Raw genomic sequence first — 15,686 nt, forward strand, 5'->3', positions numbered from 1 at the left:
AAGAGATCAAACTTATCTCTAAACTATTTGCAATTTCCAATACATGAGTAATCACCAGAGATTACAGTTTGTCTTTTAATGACATGCCTAAGTACTGGATTTAATCCTTTTCAGCACCAAATAACATACAGACATTATTTCACAAAGTAACTTTTTAAACACAAATATTTGGGGAAACCTAAATGCTAACAGTCCTGCATAGATAAGTCCCCCTCTTTCTGCTTTGCATATACAAAAAAGCAGCAAGAGTAGCTAAAAATCAGACAACTAGATCTGATTCCTTCCTTTCACTGAAACATAGCAGGAAAGCCTATAACTTAGATAACTTGCAAGTAAGAATCGAAAAGCATACAAGCTTTATTCCTTTGTTTTCTGACACTAAAATGATGTCAGTGTTACAGTTCTTTATCAGGTTTCAAAAGAGTTTAGAAGACGACTGAAATTAAACCACATGAGCAATAAAAGCACCCATCATTGTTTCATTGCCTGCAGAGTTCCTTTCTGTCACTCTAAGTATCTGTCTTACATATTTTTTCAGTAGATTTGTTATTAAGTATTGCTGCTAAATCTCACAAGTTTTAGATGGGACCAAATAACTCAGTTTGATACAGCTCTACTGTAAAGGACAAAACCAGTTGGCGAGGCTGCTCACCAACTGGTTCACCTGAAAGAGCTCAGATTTCAATGACGTTAGAGGTTCTATATCATCATGGTTCCTGAAGCTTCACAACATAAATCCTGCCGACTTAAGTTCTTGTACACTATGCAACTAAAACTGAATTTAAAAGAAGGATCACTTTAAAGAAAGTTATGCACTGCTTATACAATGTTATGTTATTTTCAGATTTAAACACTCCTCTGTTCCTGAAAGAGCAGGACAGATGCAAGCAGTAAGAGGAAGAGCTCATGAAACAATATTAACAAGAATTATGCTTAAGCTCTAAGAGACTTTAAAGCAATACAATAAAAACAAAGCATGTCCAGAACAAGCAGGCCCAATCTAAAGCAGCAGACCACGTGACTCTCTTAAGTGGTAGAGCCCTACTCTTCCCTTTAAATAAAGTTGCTGTTGTTGGAGATTAGTCTAAGACATAAGCCTTGAATGATGTCACTAGACTTTTTATTTCATGGACTTAGGAAGCAGCAAAAGAATTTGGTCTTGCCTGGAAGTGGAAGGGCAAAACTACAAGAAAGAAAAATAAAAACTACTACAGTATGTAGCACTGTTGATAAAAAGCATGTAATAATTTCCCAACCTAACATCATTCACATAAATAAAGCTCATCTACAACACATTGTGGGTCCGAAGACAGTTTCACCCACAGCGATTTCCTCACATTTCCTTTTCTGCTGCTTGTTTATTCTTTCCTGTCTGGCTTCTAGGTAAGTTCTGGGAAAACAGATCCAAGGATAACTTCCAAGTGATGACAATTTTGCAAGTAAAAAGAAAAATGTTAGTGCTAATAATTTTCAACCACTAAGTAATAACTTGAATAAATCCTAAGCCTGTTTGCCAATATTAACAAACAGATGGCAAAACAAATCAATACAACAATGTGGAAATTCCATAGAGAACAACAAAACTGTCGGATGTCTGAAGCAAATAAGCTACCGAGAGCTTTACGTACATTACTGATGGGTGCTATGAACATTTTAAAAGAAACAAAAAACCCCCAAGCCACCAAATTTACTTCACTGTACAAACAGGAATTTTACTTCCACACATTAACTGGCATCCAAAAGAATCTTTTTAAAGTAGTGTGAGGGCTCCCTCTTCTGACAATGCTTTGGACAAACTGTAAAACTGGTCAGCCTGTACATGTCAGGGTATGTTGTTTTAGAAAAAAATCCTGGCTCACATATATGATATTTATTTCCTATTAGTTAAGAAAGCTGAAAGTGTTTTAGTCTTAAAGGAAAATAAATTTAAGTCCAAGAAACTGGTAATTATTGTTATTACAAGGAAATTGATTTGAGTCTTACAAATAGGATTTTAAAACAGTGCATATTCTGACTGTGTAACTTGGAAGGAAACTACCTAAAATAGGAAACACAATGTAAGACTGATATGAAAGCATTTAACAGATTAATAGATAAGGTGAGCTGTGTCCAGAATCAGAAGATAAAATAACAAATGGCACTTTATAATTTACCAAGCACAGACCTATTGAAGTAATATCTGAATACAGTAGCCTTAAATGAATCAGTAAACCAGACACCATTAGATTTGTGGACCCAACTCCCTTCTAAATCAGACCACAGAATTCTTGGTTAAGAATGTATTGGAAGTCAATACTGCTCAAGACTATAAATAGATATTTGAGGATCACAGACTCTGTTTTAATATTTTTCTTTTAATATATATTTGTGACTATTTCTCCCTCTGTTGAGCTGCTGCCCCTCACTTTGGGCTGACTATTCAAGCTGGCTTTCCTTCCAACCAACCCTCTCAACTTCCGCTGATCAAATGTCATCTGAAACAGTTTCCCTGTTCCCTCAAAACCATAAGATAAACAAGAAAATACACAAGCCAATGGTAAGCCCTTAATCATTAACTCCCAAATACAGTATCTTCAAAAGCCACACTTCACTACAGCTCATATATTTAGGTAATTTCCACAGAGGATCTCAACTTTTCACTCAATAGCTGCTCACTTCAGCAGACTGCAAACAGTCTGTGAAAGCAGATGCCTTGTTAATTTACAGAACTTGAAGAGTTCACACATCCTTTAATAATAGAAAGTATTTAAACATCTCTCTAGAAGATGTATCCCCTCCACATGTTCTGTTCACTAAATTAAATACATTCAATAAACAAAGCTAGGGTAAGATTTTGCTCCTGTGGTCTACAAGGACCCACTGTCTTAGTGCTTCGCTGTTCCTTATTTAATATACTGCTGCACACTCTTCACCTTGGTCTAAAAATCCATGTTTTGAAACAGCTCTCCTCCCTTCATCTGGGAACCTCACAAATAAATCATCATTCCCAGGTGACAGAAATTGCCTTTTCACCCTCAGTGAAAGATTGATGCCCAATACATAGTTTATTTCCCTATTGTTCCTCTCTTCTCTGGAGACAGCTGATATTACTTACTCTCCCTGGCTGATGATCTCTGAATCTAATCAGCCATAGTTTCCAAACTCCCAGATGCACAATATGAACGCATCAGGACAAGCTCAGTTGCACAATAAAAATCTGGTACATTCCAAAGTCAGATTTTTAAATAAATAGTTTGCTTGTACTTTAAAACATTCTAATAATTTAAATATGTATTCTTTAATAACACAAGATTGAACAGTTGAACAGGCCAAGTTAATTTAGGTTAGTACAAGAGTCAACAGGAGCAAAGACATCAAATGTCCACAGCCTCTACTATCCAGCCATGACAGTCTGAAAAACAGACAAACCCCACAGATGAGAGGAGGGAGCACTAAACTGGCTGGATGGGTGAACACAGTAGCTCTCATGGCTAGCAAACATGATAGCGCTGGTATTTTTACAGGTACCTTTTGTCAGTAATAACAATACTGTGTTGCATGCAAAACAAAACTAATTCTGTAAAACAGTAGACCCTATATGCAATGGAAATAGGCAATAGAAAGAACAGTTCCTCTGATCCCATTAATTAAGCGGACATCTATTTTAAACACAACTAAAAAAATTAACTTCAAATCAAATTTAATTTCCACTGAACCTTAATACAGCTTAGCAAGCCCCTCCCAAGAAAACAAGCACACGTGTTTTCAGCTTCTGAGTTGGTGGAAGAAAAATACAACAATCTCTATTGCATCTCATTTAATTTCCCATACTGCTTTAATTAGCATAGTTTCTGAAAGTCAGTAAGGATGTACATTAATAATAGTCCAACTTGCATTTGCCACCTACTAGTCATTTTTCTTTTCCATCCTCTTCCAGGAAGGTAAGATGAAGTCATAAAAACCACCTCAATCTTTCAAAGGCTCTACAGTTTAAATTCATCACCTCAACATATAGCAAAATTTTACTGCTAAACCAGCAAAGCACAGCCTATACAAACACTACTGTAATATAACATTAAAGTTGTTTAAAAAAAAGGAAAAAAAGAGCAACACCTTTTAAAACAAGAAACCATTACACTGGAAATATTAATACAATTTATTACTAAATCTGGTTATCATAAAACAGAGAAAAGGCATTTCTCACCTTACCTTCAGTAACCTTAGTTGTTACTGAAGCACCCAAATTACCTGCTTATGATTTAAAATTAATCCAGTTTATAAAGTATAATTATCCTTTCAACTGAAGTTACGAGCCAAATAACTGTCCACATAGATGAGTGCAAAACCTTTACTCTTGAAAAGTTAAATAGAACCAAAAGCACTGAGACATATAGACAAAGTAGTCACTTATATTTTACATTTCTTCCTATTTTAAATCAACTCGGTTTACCTTCTCACAGAAGTCGGTAAGAGCAGTGAAGTCCCACTTCTTCGAATAAGCAATATTGTATCTCAGTATAGCTTCCTAGGGAAAGAGCACAACGAAATAAAGCTTAGAGATACTTACTAACAAAAGAAAACGATTTTATGAAATTTCCTTTTTGAAGGAACAGTACCATCTAGTGGCTAAAACCTGTCACAGAGCATACCAAAGTTCATAAAACTGTATTAATACAGTGCTACTCCATGATATTGAATCCTGTATTTTAGGTTTAGCATTGAATACGCTTTGGTTTACAGGTTTTTCCTCCTAGCACAAAACAAGATAAGGCATGCTTGGATCTGCCTACAACACACAACATAAACCTTCCCCACCCCATGCTTGCTCTCTTTAAAAACACCAAAAAAATTGTCCCTCAGAAATATAGAAGTTTTACCAGCTTACGAACTTAAAGAATCAGAACCACAACAAAATTAAATATGCCCTTTAGAACAACCACCACCTTTAAAAAATTCTCAGGAAAAAAAATACCAAATAAAATAGTATTATCAAGGACAGTTTCGTTAGTTGCCGGGGGAGTACTATTTATTCATTTAAAGTTTACCTGTAGCTTTTGCATCCTCCTCCTCCCCTATCTTTCAGGTATAATCTAAATTACATTATTCTCCACAAAAAACATGATAACAATTCATTAAAAGCCAATAAGAACTATAAGAGTTATGAACACAGCATTAGTCTCCAAAATTTAGAGACTTTTGTCAGCAGCTTGAATTGTTGCAATTTTAGTGGAGTATACTGGTGTGAACAGCTACTGTTTCAAACTCTCTCACCTGTGCATTGCCCTACCATCTGGTTATACAAAAAGCCTGCACGCTACTTTCACCACAAACTAGTAGATACCACTGGAGAAATACAGTTTTGTGTAGACTTATAAAAGACAAATCTTTTAATAATACCTAATAAATTCAGTGATAACACTTAAGACTCTTTAATTAAGACCCTTACTTCACTAGGGAATCCCTTGAACAGCATAAGATTTTTTTACATTTATTTTTATAAGTGATTAAACAAATAGGTCTGAGCCAGAATCACTAACAGTACATGGAGGGCCTGAATGTACTTATATGTATATAGACTTGATTTCAAATTGACCAGCTTACCTTCAAATCACGTGAGCAAGTAAATTTGTTAAGTAAGGCAGTTTGGATTAGTTCCCATCGACTTCCAGCAGTTCTATCTCCATTCTTTAAAACAAAAGCCCAAAACAAAGTCAAAGTTATCCAAAACAGAAAGACATATTTACTAATAATTGTCTTCCTTGCCACATTTTTTTAAATAAAGTTTGCTTTATTTGTGAAGTTCTTTAAAAATAAACCACATATTTTGAGTAACCGTAAAGTACTTCTGCAACTTCTAGTCCACTGCATTTTACTTAAGAGTTCCTTTTTAATTGAAGCATTCACAAAATTCATAGAGCTCTTTCACATATGCAGCACTCTTCCTCATGCCATCTCAAGAAGCACAAGTAATGTTCAGTACATTCCTTGTGAAGAAAGTGGATTTTGCAGATAAAACGTGACCACAGTTTATAAAATCCACAACTCAAACATACAAAGTGAACCAACTTTATAAAAATGTAGTATTAAGAACAATAAGGGCACAGATCATAAAAGCATATTGCTGTGGCTGACTCTTGCGCCAACACAAATTTAAGACATCCTGTGATATTTTTCCTCAACAGAAAGTCTTATTGCCCATTGCAAGCAATGATGATATTTCTTGTGAGACTACAAGGGCAGAGACAACTCATCTTGCTCAACTGGCAACAAAGATCTTATCAATGCTTTATCTCTAAGACATCAATTAAATTCATTTTATACTGTACTTGTGAAATGGATAAATGAAAAGACTGAGGGTATTTCCTAGAGGCTATAAAAATTCTCTGTTCCACATTCAACTATCAATAATCTTTATACAGTTTTCACTACAGGACACAGTTGCTCATTTTATTCACCACAGTCTAAAGTATTTCAATGGGTAGGTTTAGGTAAGTCTCAAGCAGTGACAAGAAACACCAGGATCAACACACCATGCAGGGCCAACTCTAATCTCTCTGCCATCGTTTTAGTGGAACAGCAGGCAGATACACCTCAATCTATCAGCAATACCTGACAGAATGTTATAATCAGAATGTGGTTACAAATTCATTCACACCTGTTAGCATCCCAAATTGCTTCACAAAAAAAACCCCCATGTAACAAATACGTAAGTATATAAATATATAACTTATACAGAGTATAAACTTATACTTCATATAAATACAGAAATATATACACCATCAAATCAACGGCTAGGTAAAATAATTACTAGAAAAAAAAAAGTTCTGCTCTGCCTGAAGCATCACGACCCAAAATCCAGCTTTTCAGAGCACGTATGTTCATCTATTCGATTTTCCAATTCTATACACATAGTTTGCTAACTGAGCAAATGCAGTAAACTGAAAACTCATCTATATGTAAACAAACTTATTTGATTACACAATGGTAAATACTTTATCTTACCTCATCCTCTACAGGGTATAAATTTTGTTCTGAGCAGGGCATTTTAACATGTTTGTTGTCCCACAAATCTTTGTAGTGAGTTGGAAAAGGTTTAGGCACCTCTCCTTCCCTCAGAAGATCTACCTGCAACACAGAAGGATGGGGGGGGGAAGCTCAGACTCTACTTTCAAGTTTTTAAATGGAAGAAATAAAAAGTAAGCAAAACCATAGTTAAACAAAGCTCTCATCTACAGCCACTCTTCTGGGAAAGGGGAAAGCTACAAACCAACCACATGATGGATATTCAGTCAGAAAAAAAATCCATCTGTTACTCTTAGGTTATACCTGGTGAAAAGAACACCACCTTACCATTTGACCTACTGAAACACACTGAAATAAAGGTAATACATGCTATTATTTTATGTCAAATTATCAGCTAAATACTTCCTCATTTATGAATTTAAGTATCCACATAGTTTCATCCAAGTATTTTCAAAATGTAGTTTCAAATCTAACCAGTCGTGCAGAAATAACATTTTTTAACCTGACACTGAAGAGGATAAGAAATCATTACAGATATAGCAATATTTCAAGTTTACTCCACAGAATATAAGAAATGTAAAAATAAATAATGCGATGTTCTTAAAGACTTAATCTTCTATACAGCCTTCTGGCAGCACCGATTCTCTCAGAACTTGCATTTAAACTTAACGTGCTTTGCTTTTGTTTGCGATTTATCCATGACCCTACAGGTTTCTGGTCACATGTTTTATTTCAACAATAATTTGACTGCGTACTACTCCAAAGGATTAAAGACAAATATATCAGATTTGATCTAAAATGCAGTGGTAAAATTGCTAGAAACTCTTTTTCATATCTTGAGTATCTTGAGCCTTTTGTGTATCTTGAACCCAAACCAGAATCGTATTAAAATGAAAATGTAACATGAAAATGTTGAAGTACAAATTTGACTTGCAGATGTATTTAAATTTCCACAGTTTACAACTCAGACAAGGTAGTAAACACACACCTATGCAAAAGAAAAATACTTGTCCCCAACAAGCCAGAGGCAGTAAAACCATAATTACATTTCTTCTGGATCTTAATACCCTAATTCTGTGCATCAGAAAAGTCACTTTTCAAGAAAATCATTGCCCTAGTCTGCTCGCAAGGAACGGCAAAGAAAGATTTCCACAACCGACTAATACCATAAGACTAACATTTGGCATGTTGTATTATTGAACAATTCAGTAAGAATTGGTTCAGTAAGATTTCAGGTAATATACTGAATTGTCATACTCTGACGGTTACTGTATGATTGGCTGAGGGTCGCAGATGGGGAAGACGGGCCCCACACATAGGCATTCTTCTCATCTCTTCAATCGGTGTGCCAAACCATTTCTTATTAGTTGGAAGAGGAGGTGGCATATATTTAGGAATCTTCCTTCCTGGCCTCTGAGGTTTGAATTCACACTTTTCTTTTCTGCTGTTAAAATAAAATACGTTGAAACATTTTATTTCCACAGAAAAACCTGGTAGGCAAATACACAAGCTTCCACTCCAGGGTTATGTTTATAACAGTCAATTTATTTGCTAGCCTTTGCTGTGGCTCCAGGCCAAAGCTTTATATGGGAAAACCCCCGCCACCAACAACCTCCTCCTCCCCAACACAACAAGTACATGGTGTCTACCAGAACACTCCTCTCTACAGGCTTACAAACACCTTCACAGAACTGCAATATGTTCGCAAGTCAGAGTTCTCCTCTGCAGAGTCATGCTCTTTCCCAACAGGATCTGTTTATCCAGGGACAGGAGACAGACTCATTGTTTGTAACTGTCACGATACCCTCCACAGCCCCTTCTCAACTGTTAGAAAACAAACACATGTGCCTGCACAGAGGCACATACTCCTTCTTCAAGCTAAAAAAAAAAAAACCCCACACCCAAACTTTTTAATCACCCTTTCTCACTAGGGTTGTATTTTTCGTGCCAGGCATACAATACTTGCAATGGAAGTAGAAATCTAAAAGTAATCCAAAAAAACACTTGCAAAATTCAAATATATGGAAGAGCAGATCTAATCCTCTTTAATGATCAAAGGCATTTGCCTGCATCTGAGATTTTGAGGAAGAAAAATCTGAACCTGCTGTATGTTTGATGTAACATACCAGATGTTTCTCATGCAAGAAAAAGTTCTCAGAGTAAAATGCAAAACAAGTTAAAAGCCTACACTTTGAGGTACTGTTTAGACCTCTAAATTCCCCTTAGCGAACTTACTCCACCCTTGAAAAAAGATGTTGTCCAACCTGTTCGCTGTGTCTATGCATATGCCACTATCTTCAGGTGCAGACAATGCCCTCAACCTAGCTGATCACATGCACATGGTGTAGCCACATCGGCATGACACTGGGTACAGGCCCCCTGTGCTCATCTGAGAGCCAAAGGATAATTCTGGCATAGCATTACTCATGACTGAAACCTGTTTGATACACTACTGCTTCTTTCTCTGCCAGTTAAGATCTGAGACACTCTATCATCTGCTGTAGACCTGGTCTAATGAAAACCAGGAGGAAAGCTTTTAAGATTTTCTAATTACGCTCTTAAGCACTATAGACAATACCACTACTTTGGCCACTGAGGTTTATAACCTTCACATCATCTTGTTTAGGCCCCGAAAAGAAAACAAAACAAAATCTCTCTACAGCCTCATACTCTACCTTACTAATTATTCTGCAAAGCACTGCTAGGATTCCCATCTATTCACACAGCAAAACTTTTGCAAGAGTTTCCCCTCTCAAATACAGATTTATTGCAACACATGATGCTCTAGCACTGACAAACACAAGCCTCAACCTCTGCTGCTTTGCTACAACAGCAATTCATTTAAATGAGTGAAAAGAATACTCCCTAAACCCATCATTTTAAACTTCATACCCCCCTTCCCCATTCTTCTTTTAGCAAATTCTTCATCTTTCCTAAGAACTACCTTTTTTGGTTTTCCAAATCCACTCTCAGCCTACCCATCTCTTAAGATTTCTCAAATGCAAGCTCCCACCACTAGTTAGCCACCCTCTGTCACCCTCTTCATTTCCTTGAAAGGTATGGTTTGTGCTGTTCCTCACATCCAGAAATGACCTGACAGTAAAGGTGTGCAAAACTACTTTCTTGCCCTGCTTTAAGGACTTGAGTCTACTGAGATAATTGCTTATTACACCAACACACACCATCCTCTTGTTTCTGCTTACTCCTTTGCTGTTTATTCACTCTCTCAGCTCCCACTGAAATCTAAGCTCTTCAGAGCAGAGGTTATCCTTTTGTCCTTATGCAACATCTAGCATACAGAGTCCTGGGTCATGCTCAGGGCTTCCATTTCCATTGCTGTAGTGTGTAATCACCAGCCTTTCTCCCTCCCAAATTATGAATAAAGCAAAAAAAAAAAAAAACAAACCCACACCTGAAAAACACTCACAGACATCTCTACAACTGCTTTCAAAAGTTAAATTTTTCATGTCTATTTCAATCAAAGCATCAGTAGCACTGATGCTTCAACAAAATACATTAACTACTTTTGACAGATTAAACTTAAAAAAGTTTAAGTCTTTTCTTAAAAAAGAAAACATTAGTTTCCTCAAGTATTCTGAATAAAATAATGAATGCTAGAGCTACGCTCCATAAAGCACTCCTGTACCACCATTCATTTTCAAGCATTAAAAATCCCATGGTCTTAAATCACCTCTTTGATAAAGAAAATCAACTTCCTACAGTGTCTTTAATCCCCAATTTTAACAGATCTCCAATGATTTAAAAAATTGCACTGGACAAACATATCCTTTAAAAAAACACAAGTAGTCCCATTAAAAATAAGTTACTTAAAGCTTACATCAAAGTTGTCTTCGTGTTTTAACATACATTTTGCAAAACTCTATACAATCCAGCCTCCAAAGTGCTATCACCAAAGAGGAAATTTTTGAGCGTGAAAAAATAGATGAAGAGGCAGACAGAACGCTACCTTTTCTCCTCAATCTTAGGTATCCTCATGAAGTGAGAGGTGATTTTGGAGTCTTTCTTCACACCTTGTTTTGGACCTTTGCATTCTGATGATAGAGCAGGAGAGATCCCAGGTGTCTTTGTATGCAGACCGTCCTCTTTAACAGAATTATCTACTTCCTCAAAGCTTTCACAGCCCTTGGCAGAAAAACGTGACTTTCTTGACTCCAGTTCAGCATCCCCATATTGAATTCTAAAAGACTTGTTTATGGATTTTGACATATTAATCTCCTCTCGCTCATCAAGAAACGGGCTCGTTTCTTCATCAGCCTCTGACCCATGACAGCTATTTTTAGAATTATCTACATCCATTGGTGACTCCGGTTCACTTTCTTTCTCAAAAGCAGGTGAATCTCCTGAACTGCTCTGACATTTGCTCAGTTTCCCAGGACCTCCAAGATCAGATACACAAGCATCACAACCAGCATCTGAAAGTGGACTTTCCGGAACTACATCCCCTTCTTGTTCACCCATTAAACAGACAGAATTGCAACTCTTCAGCTTCTGTGAACTGCATGAAGCCATTTGTCCGTCTGTTTCAGTGTCTTTTGAAGAAAGTTTTGTATGTCCCATTTTCAAAGTCCGGCCTGATGATAATTTCCTCTGAGTCCAATTGTCACTGCCTTCTTCACAGCCTCTCTGAGTCTGCTTGCCAATTTTGTGCATCTGATCGATGTTGGCATTTTTAAAGAGGTCTCCAGACTGCATCCCCTTCACAGGCTCTGTGTCTAAGACTGGATCTTTGTCCTCAGCCTCCCAGTTATACGTGCTGCCTGTCTGAGGCAAATTTACGTGCTTTGCACCAACTTCCACAGATATTTTTGAATAATTTTGCTGACAAATATTCTCTAGCTTTTTCACATCGTGCTCACAAAAGTTCTCTTTTTTAATGGAAGTCATCTTGGGATTTGCTTCGGTATTGTTATTAATTTTGCTGTGTAAGCTGTGGAAGAGAAGTAAGGGAATTTAATGTCTTATCTCCAAATGAAGTTTCTGTGTGTGTATATATATATTTTTTCTTTTTTTAAAGGAATTATTATTAACATACAATAGAAACTACAGAATTTTACCCATTATACTCTGTAAGTGAGCACTACCAGGATCAACAAGTTTTACTGCACTGGGTAATGTAGCTCAGTAACAACCTATTTCCATTTAAAGGCTCCGAAGGATGATGAATCTGTTGCTTACCTTAGAAATCTATTCCAGTGATTCATTATCCTTATTTTCAAATCTAAATGGGATTAAGCTATCACTTAGTTATTTTCTCCAGATTAAAAAAAAGTCAGAAGTCATGATAAAAGTCCTCCTTAACTTTCATTTTAATCAGTTAAATACAGTGAGCAAGGAAATCAGTGGTTTTGTAGCCATTCCCTCAGAGCTACAAATTCATCTTTTAAAAGAGCAGGACACAGTAGTCTCAAAAACATCCTATTACTTCCTTACTTTTACAAGCAGCCCATGACTCTTAAAAAAAAAAAATCACAATACAAAAGCATGAGAAAAGTATATTTAGAACTGATAATAAAAATTAAAAGACACATTAAATCAATTATTATTTTTAAAGAGAAAAATAATCTAATTTGTCCTGCGCTGTCTTATACAAAGAATGGAAAGAAATGTGTCCTAATGGTTACACAGGGAAATGAAGCGAGCTTTGTATGAGCAGACAAAACTTTTCAAGACGACATTGGAAAGTCATTTCACACTTACGTACTAATTTTTGTGTCAGTGTATTGACAAAGAAAAATACTTAGATGCCATATGAATACTAAAAAAACCTGACTAGTCTTGGTGAATATATCACTCTGAACAATACCCTCTCCTGAATGTATTGTTACAACATCATATATAACCAATGCAAACTAAGCACAGTAAACTGTATGTCCGGCCATTGCCCAGTTTCCCATCTACACTAAATAGGAAAACACGCAATTATCACACAATCCTAAAGTCAGCAACTGAACACCTTAATAGATTCCTGAAGGCGTTAATTCTCTCCATGAATGATAACAGATCCTCTTCTAAAAGAGCACTCTGGATAAAGACATAGCATTCACACCTTTACCACTACAGAACAACAATAAAAAAAAAAAACGAAGGGGCTTGGAGCAACAGATGATAGCTTGGAACTTCACCCATAGGAAGATTATTTGAAAACAAAAGGATTTTAGAGGGTTTTATGTTATGATAATTTATGCATTATGATTATCTATGCATGATAAGCATAGATAATGCATGATAATCTATGCATTTGTTCCTGCACCGAAAATTTTGATGAACAAAAATGAAAATTATGTTACTGCCTGCTGTCATCTCAATAAATGACTGTTTAAAGGTATTGACATCTGTTGTCAACTTAAGATGAGAAATCAAATCTAACACAAAGACTGTTCAAATTCAAATAAATTAAAATTGTGACGTTAACTGCAATAGAAAGACACATGAAGTGTTTACACAACTAACCTGCTGCTTAAAACTGACTAGGCTGTAATCTGTCAGCATATAAAAGCAATACAAAAGCAATATAAAAGCAATACTCTAAAGGGAATCTTAAAAAAACCAAACCCACAACATATTCATTTCCTCCTTAAGCATTGTCTTGACATCTTTGCTTTACTGCAACCTATGAGCCTGTAATTGAGCCCTGTCTACTTCTGTATTAATCATTATCGCAAGTTTTCCTAGCTATTTTAGCACTGCTATGGATTTCAATTTCTATTTATTAACAAACATCAATGCAAAATAAACCAGCACATTTACAATTGCAATTATAGAAAAAATAATATCTGATATTCCTCTGCACCAGATAGTTAAACTCTTAGGAGTTTAATTTTAACACTGCTTTGCAAACATTGCTCCTGAAGACCACATTACCAGAAAATATCAAACTTTACCCAGTGCCATTCAGCAGCAAAACTTTTGTAACATCTTTCACAAAATAACCTGAATGCACATTTGAGCACCTGTAAATTCTGGTCCAAATTAAATCAAGTTGCACATGCTTATACTACAATCACAGTCCAATGAGATGAACCAAAACAGATTTTTGTCTGTAAATTAACAACAGAACTGCAAGTTGAATGCAGGACAATCAGCCAAAAACTGTAATTGTTATTGCCCTATGTTAAACAAAAATAAAAGCAGAGCTGTTGACTAAGGACATAGTCTGATATTACAGCTAACTCGACCTAGTGGTTGGCTGCCACTGGAAGCAGCAGTCCCACTTTGCCTTCCCTTGCTGCAAGTTCCCATCTTTTTCTTTGCAGAAGCAGCAATATTTATTCACCTAAACAGTGAAGTGCTTCAGGAAGCTAAGTAAGCAAAAAGTTTGCGTTTGGGGGGTTAGAGGGGAGGGGTGGGGGACTAGTTAGCTTTTTGTAGTGAAAGTCTGTCAGCTAGTTATACTCAAGAGGATGTGCCAAGGTAAGGAAAGCAGCAGAAATGGGGCTGCCTTTTTTTCAGTAGCTAGCTGTACTGGCAACCTGCACTTTGAGCTCCCCACAGGCCCACTCAAAGAACACAACTTTGGAATAGGTATGCTGTACATTTTACCTTTTGGACTCAGTTGTCTTGGGTCCTTTATTCTCCAACCAAGTGGTAATTGTCCGTTGTTTACAAACTGAAAAACCACAGTTCACTACATTATTACATGAAACATGATAAAACTGCAACGTAATTGCATATGAATAAGATACCTTGTACTGGATGAAGATAAAAACACCTCAATTAAGTCCTCGTTACCATCTCTACTATAGGGAGCATCCAGACACTAACACTATTAAAACTATATGTGATGCAATATTTAATTTGTATCAGTCATCAGCTGTAGCTTCTGTAATAATCTTTATAAATGCGAGGCTTGGTGTGTGGTGGTTTTTTTTTAATATGGTTTAAAACATACAGTGACTCTCTATATTAAAAAAAAAAAAAAGCAGTGCAATTGCAACTTTCCAGCTCTCATTATCACCTTTAATTACCACCACCACCACAGTGAGCCCTGAAGGACTTCTGCTGAATTTTGGAATGAAGAGGCAACATGACATAGCTTAAAACAAACAAACAAAAAACTAACAACTAGGCATCTTAGAAGACCCAGCTGAGAACCTTATTTGTATGTAGCATATTGTGAAACATAAGGCTTAATACAAAGATTGTACACATTAGGACTTTCTCTTTTCCCCTCCATCCATAAACGATTTGTAAAGCCTATCAATGCTTACTCCCCTAAACAGCAACAAAATGTGAAGGACACCATTTTTTCAGATTTACTACCAACAACACAGCTCCAGTGAATGTGATCAGTCTTATCTCCACCATGTTGCAGTTTAGACAAGCTTTCAATAGAACAGCAGCACATGAACTAATTATGTAGAGACATGGGGGGGGGGGGGGGGGGGGGGGGAATAGGGAGACAAAACTCAAAGCAGTTATTTCGCAACTGGAAAGTAATCTTCATTAGGATAAGAAAGGGGTTTTAGTTTTGTTTTGTTGTTGTTATTTAAAGGTAATTCTGAAAATTTGACAACTAGCTTCAGTTCCCTTTCTTTCCATTTGCCAAGAGAAGTTATCTACCTACCACTGCTGCCTGTGCAAGGTGTTTACTCGCTGCTTTCAACTGGGTAAGTAAAATTTGTAGTTCCCCTAATGCAACAGTAGTTTTGCAGAACTTAAAAACC

The 15,686-nt window shown here is 36.4% G+C and overlaps 1 protein-coding gene across 6 annotated transcripts in view; it reads right to left on the bottom strand.

Annotated features, from left to right (window-relative positions):
* Positions 1–15,686, bottom strand: part of PARG (poly(ADP-ribose) glycohydrolase) — a 72,020-nt gene that overhangs the window by 53,647 nt on the left and 2,687 nt on the right. For 3 of the 6 annotated variants that reach the window (XR_012776173.1, XM_075505218.1, XM_075505221.1), the window contains exons 2-7: positions 14,563–14,629; positions 10,970–11,950; positions 8,260–8,446; positions 6,982–7,104; positions 5,581–5,664; positions 4,430–4,504 (exon numbers count right to left, since the gene is read on the bottom strand). Coding sequence is in view for 5 of the 6 variants with exons in the window: in XM_075505221.1 (XP_075361336.1) it covers positions 4,430–4,504; positions 5,581–5,664; positions 6,982–7,104; positions 8,260–8,446; positions 10,970–11,950; positions 14,563–14,629 (1,517 nt within the window). In the remaining variant the exon portion in view is untranslated. The remainder of the gene's footprint in view (positions 1–4,429; positions 4,505–5,580; positions 5,665–6,981; positions 7,105–8,259; positions 8,447–10,969; positions 11,951–14,562; positions 14,630–15,686) is intronic. The other 3 variants (XM_075505220.1, XM_075505219.1, XM_075505217.1) reach the window with 2 other exon arrangements.

This window comes from Mycteria americana, chromosome 6 (assembly GCF_035582795.1).
Source record: "Mycteria americana isolate JAX WOST 10 ecotype Jacksonville Zoo and Gardens chromosome 6, USCA_MyAme_1.0, whole genome shotgun sequence".
Taxonomy (NCBI): Eukaryota; Metazoa; Chordata; class Aves; order Ciconiiformes; family Ciconiidae; genus Mycteria; species Mycteria americana.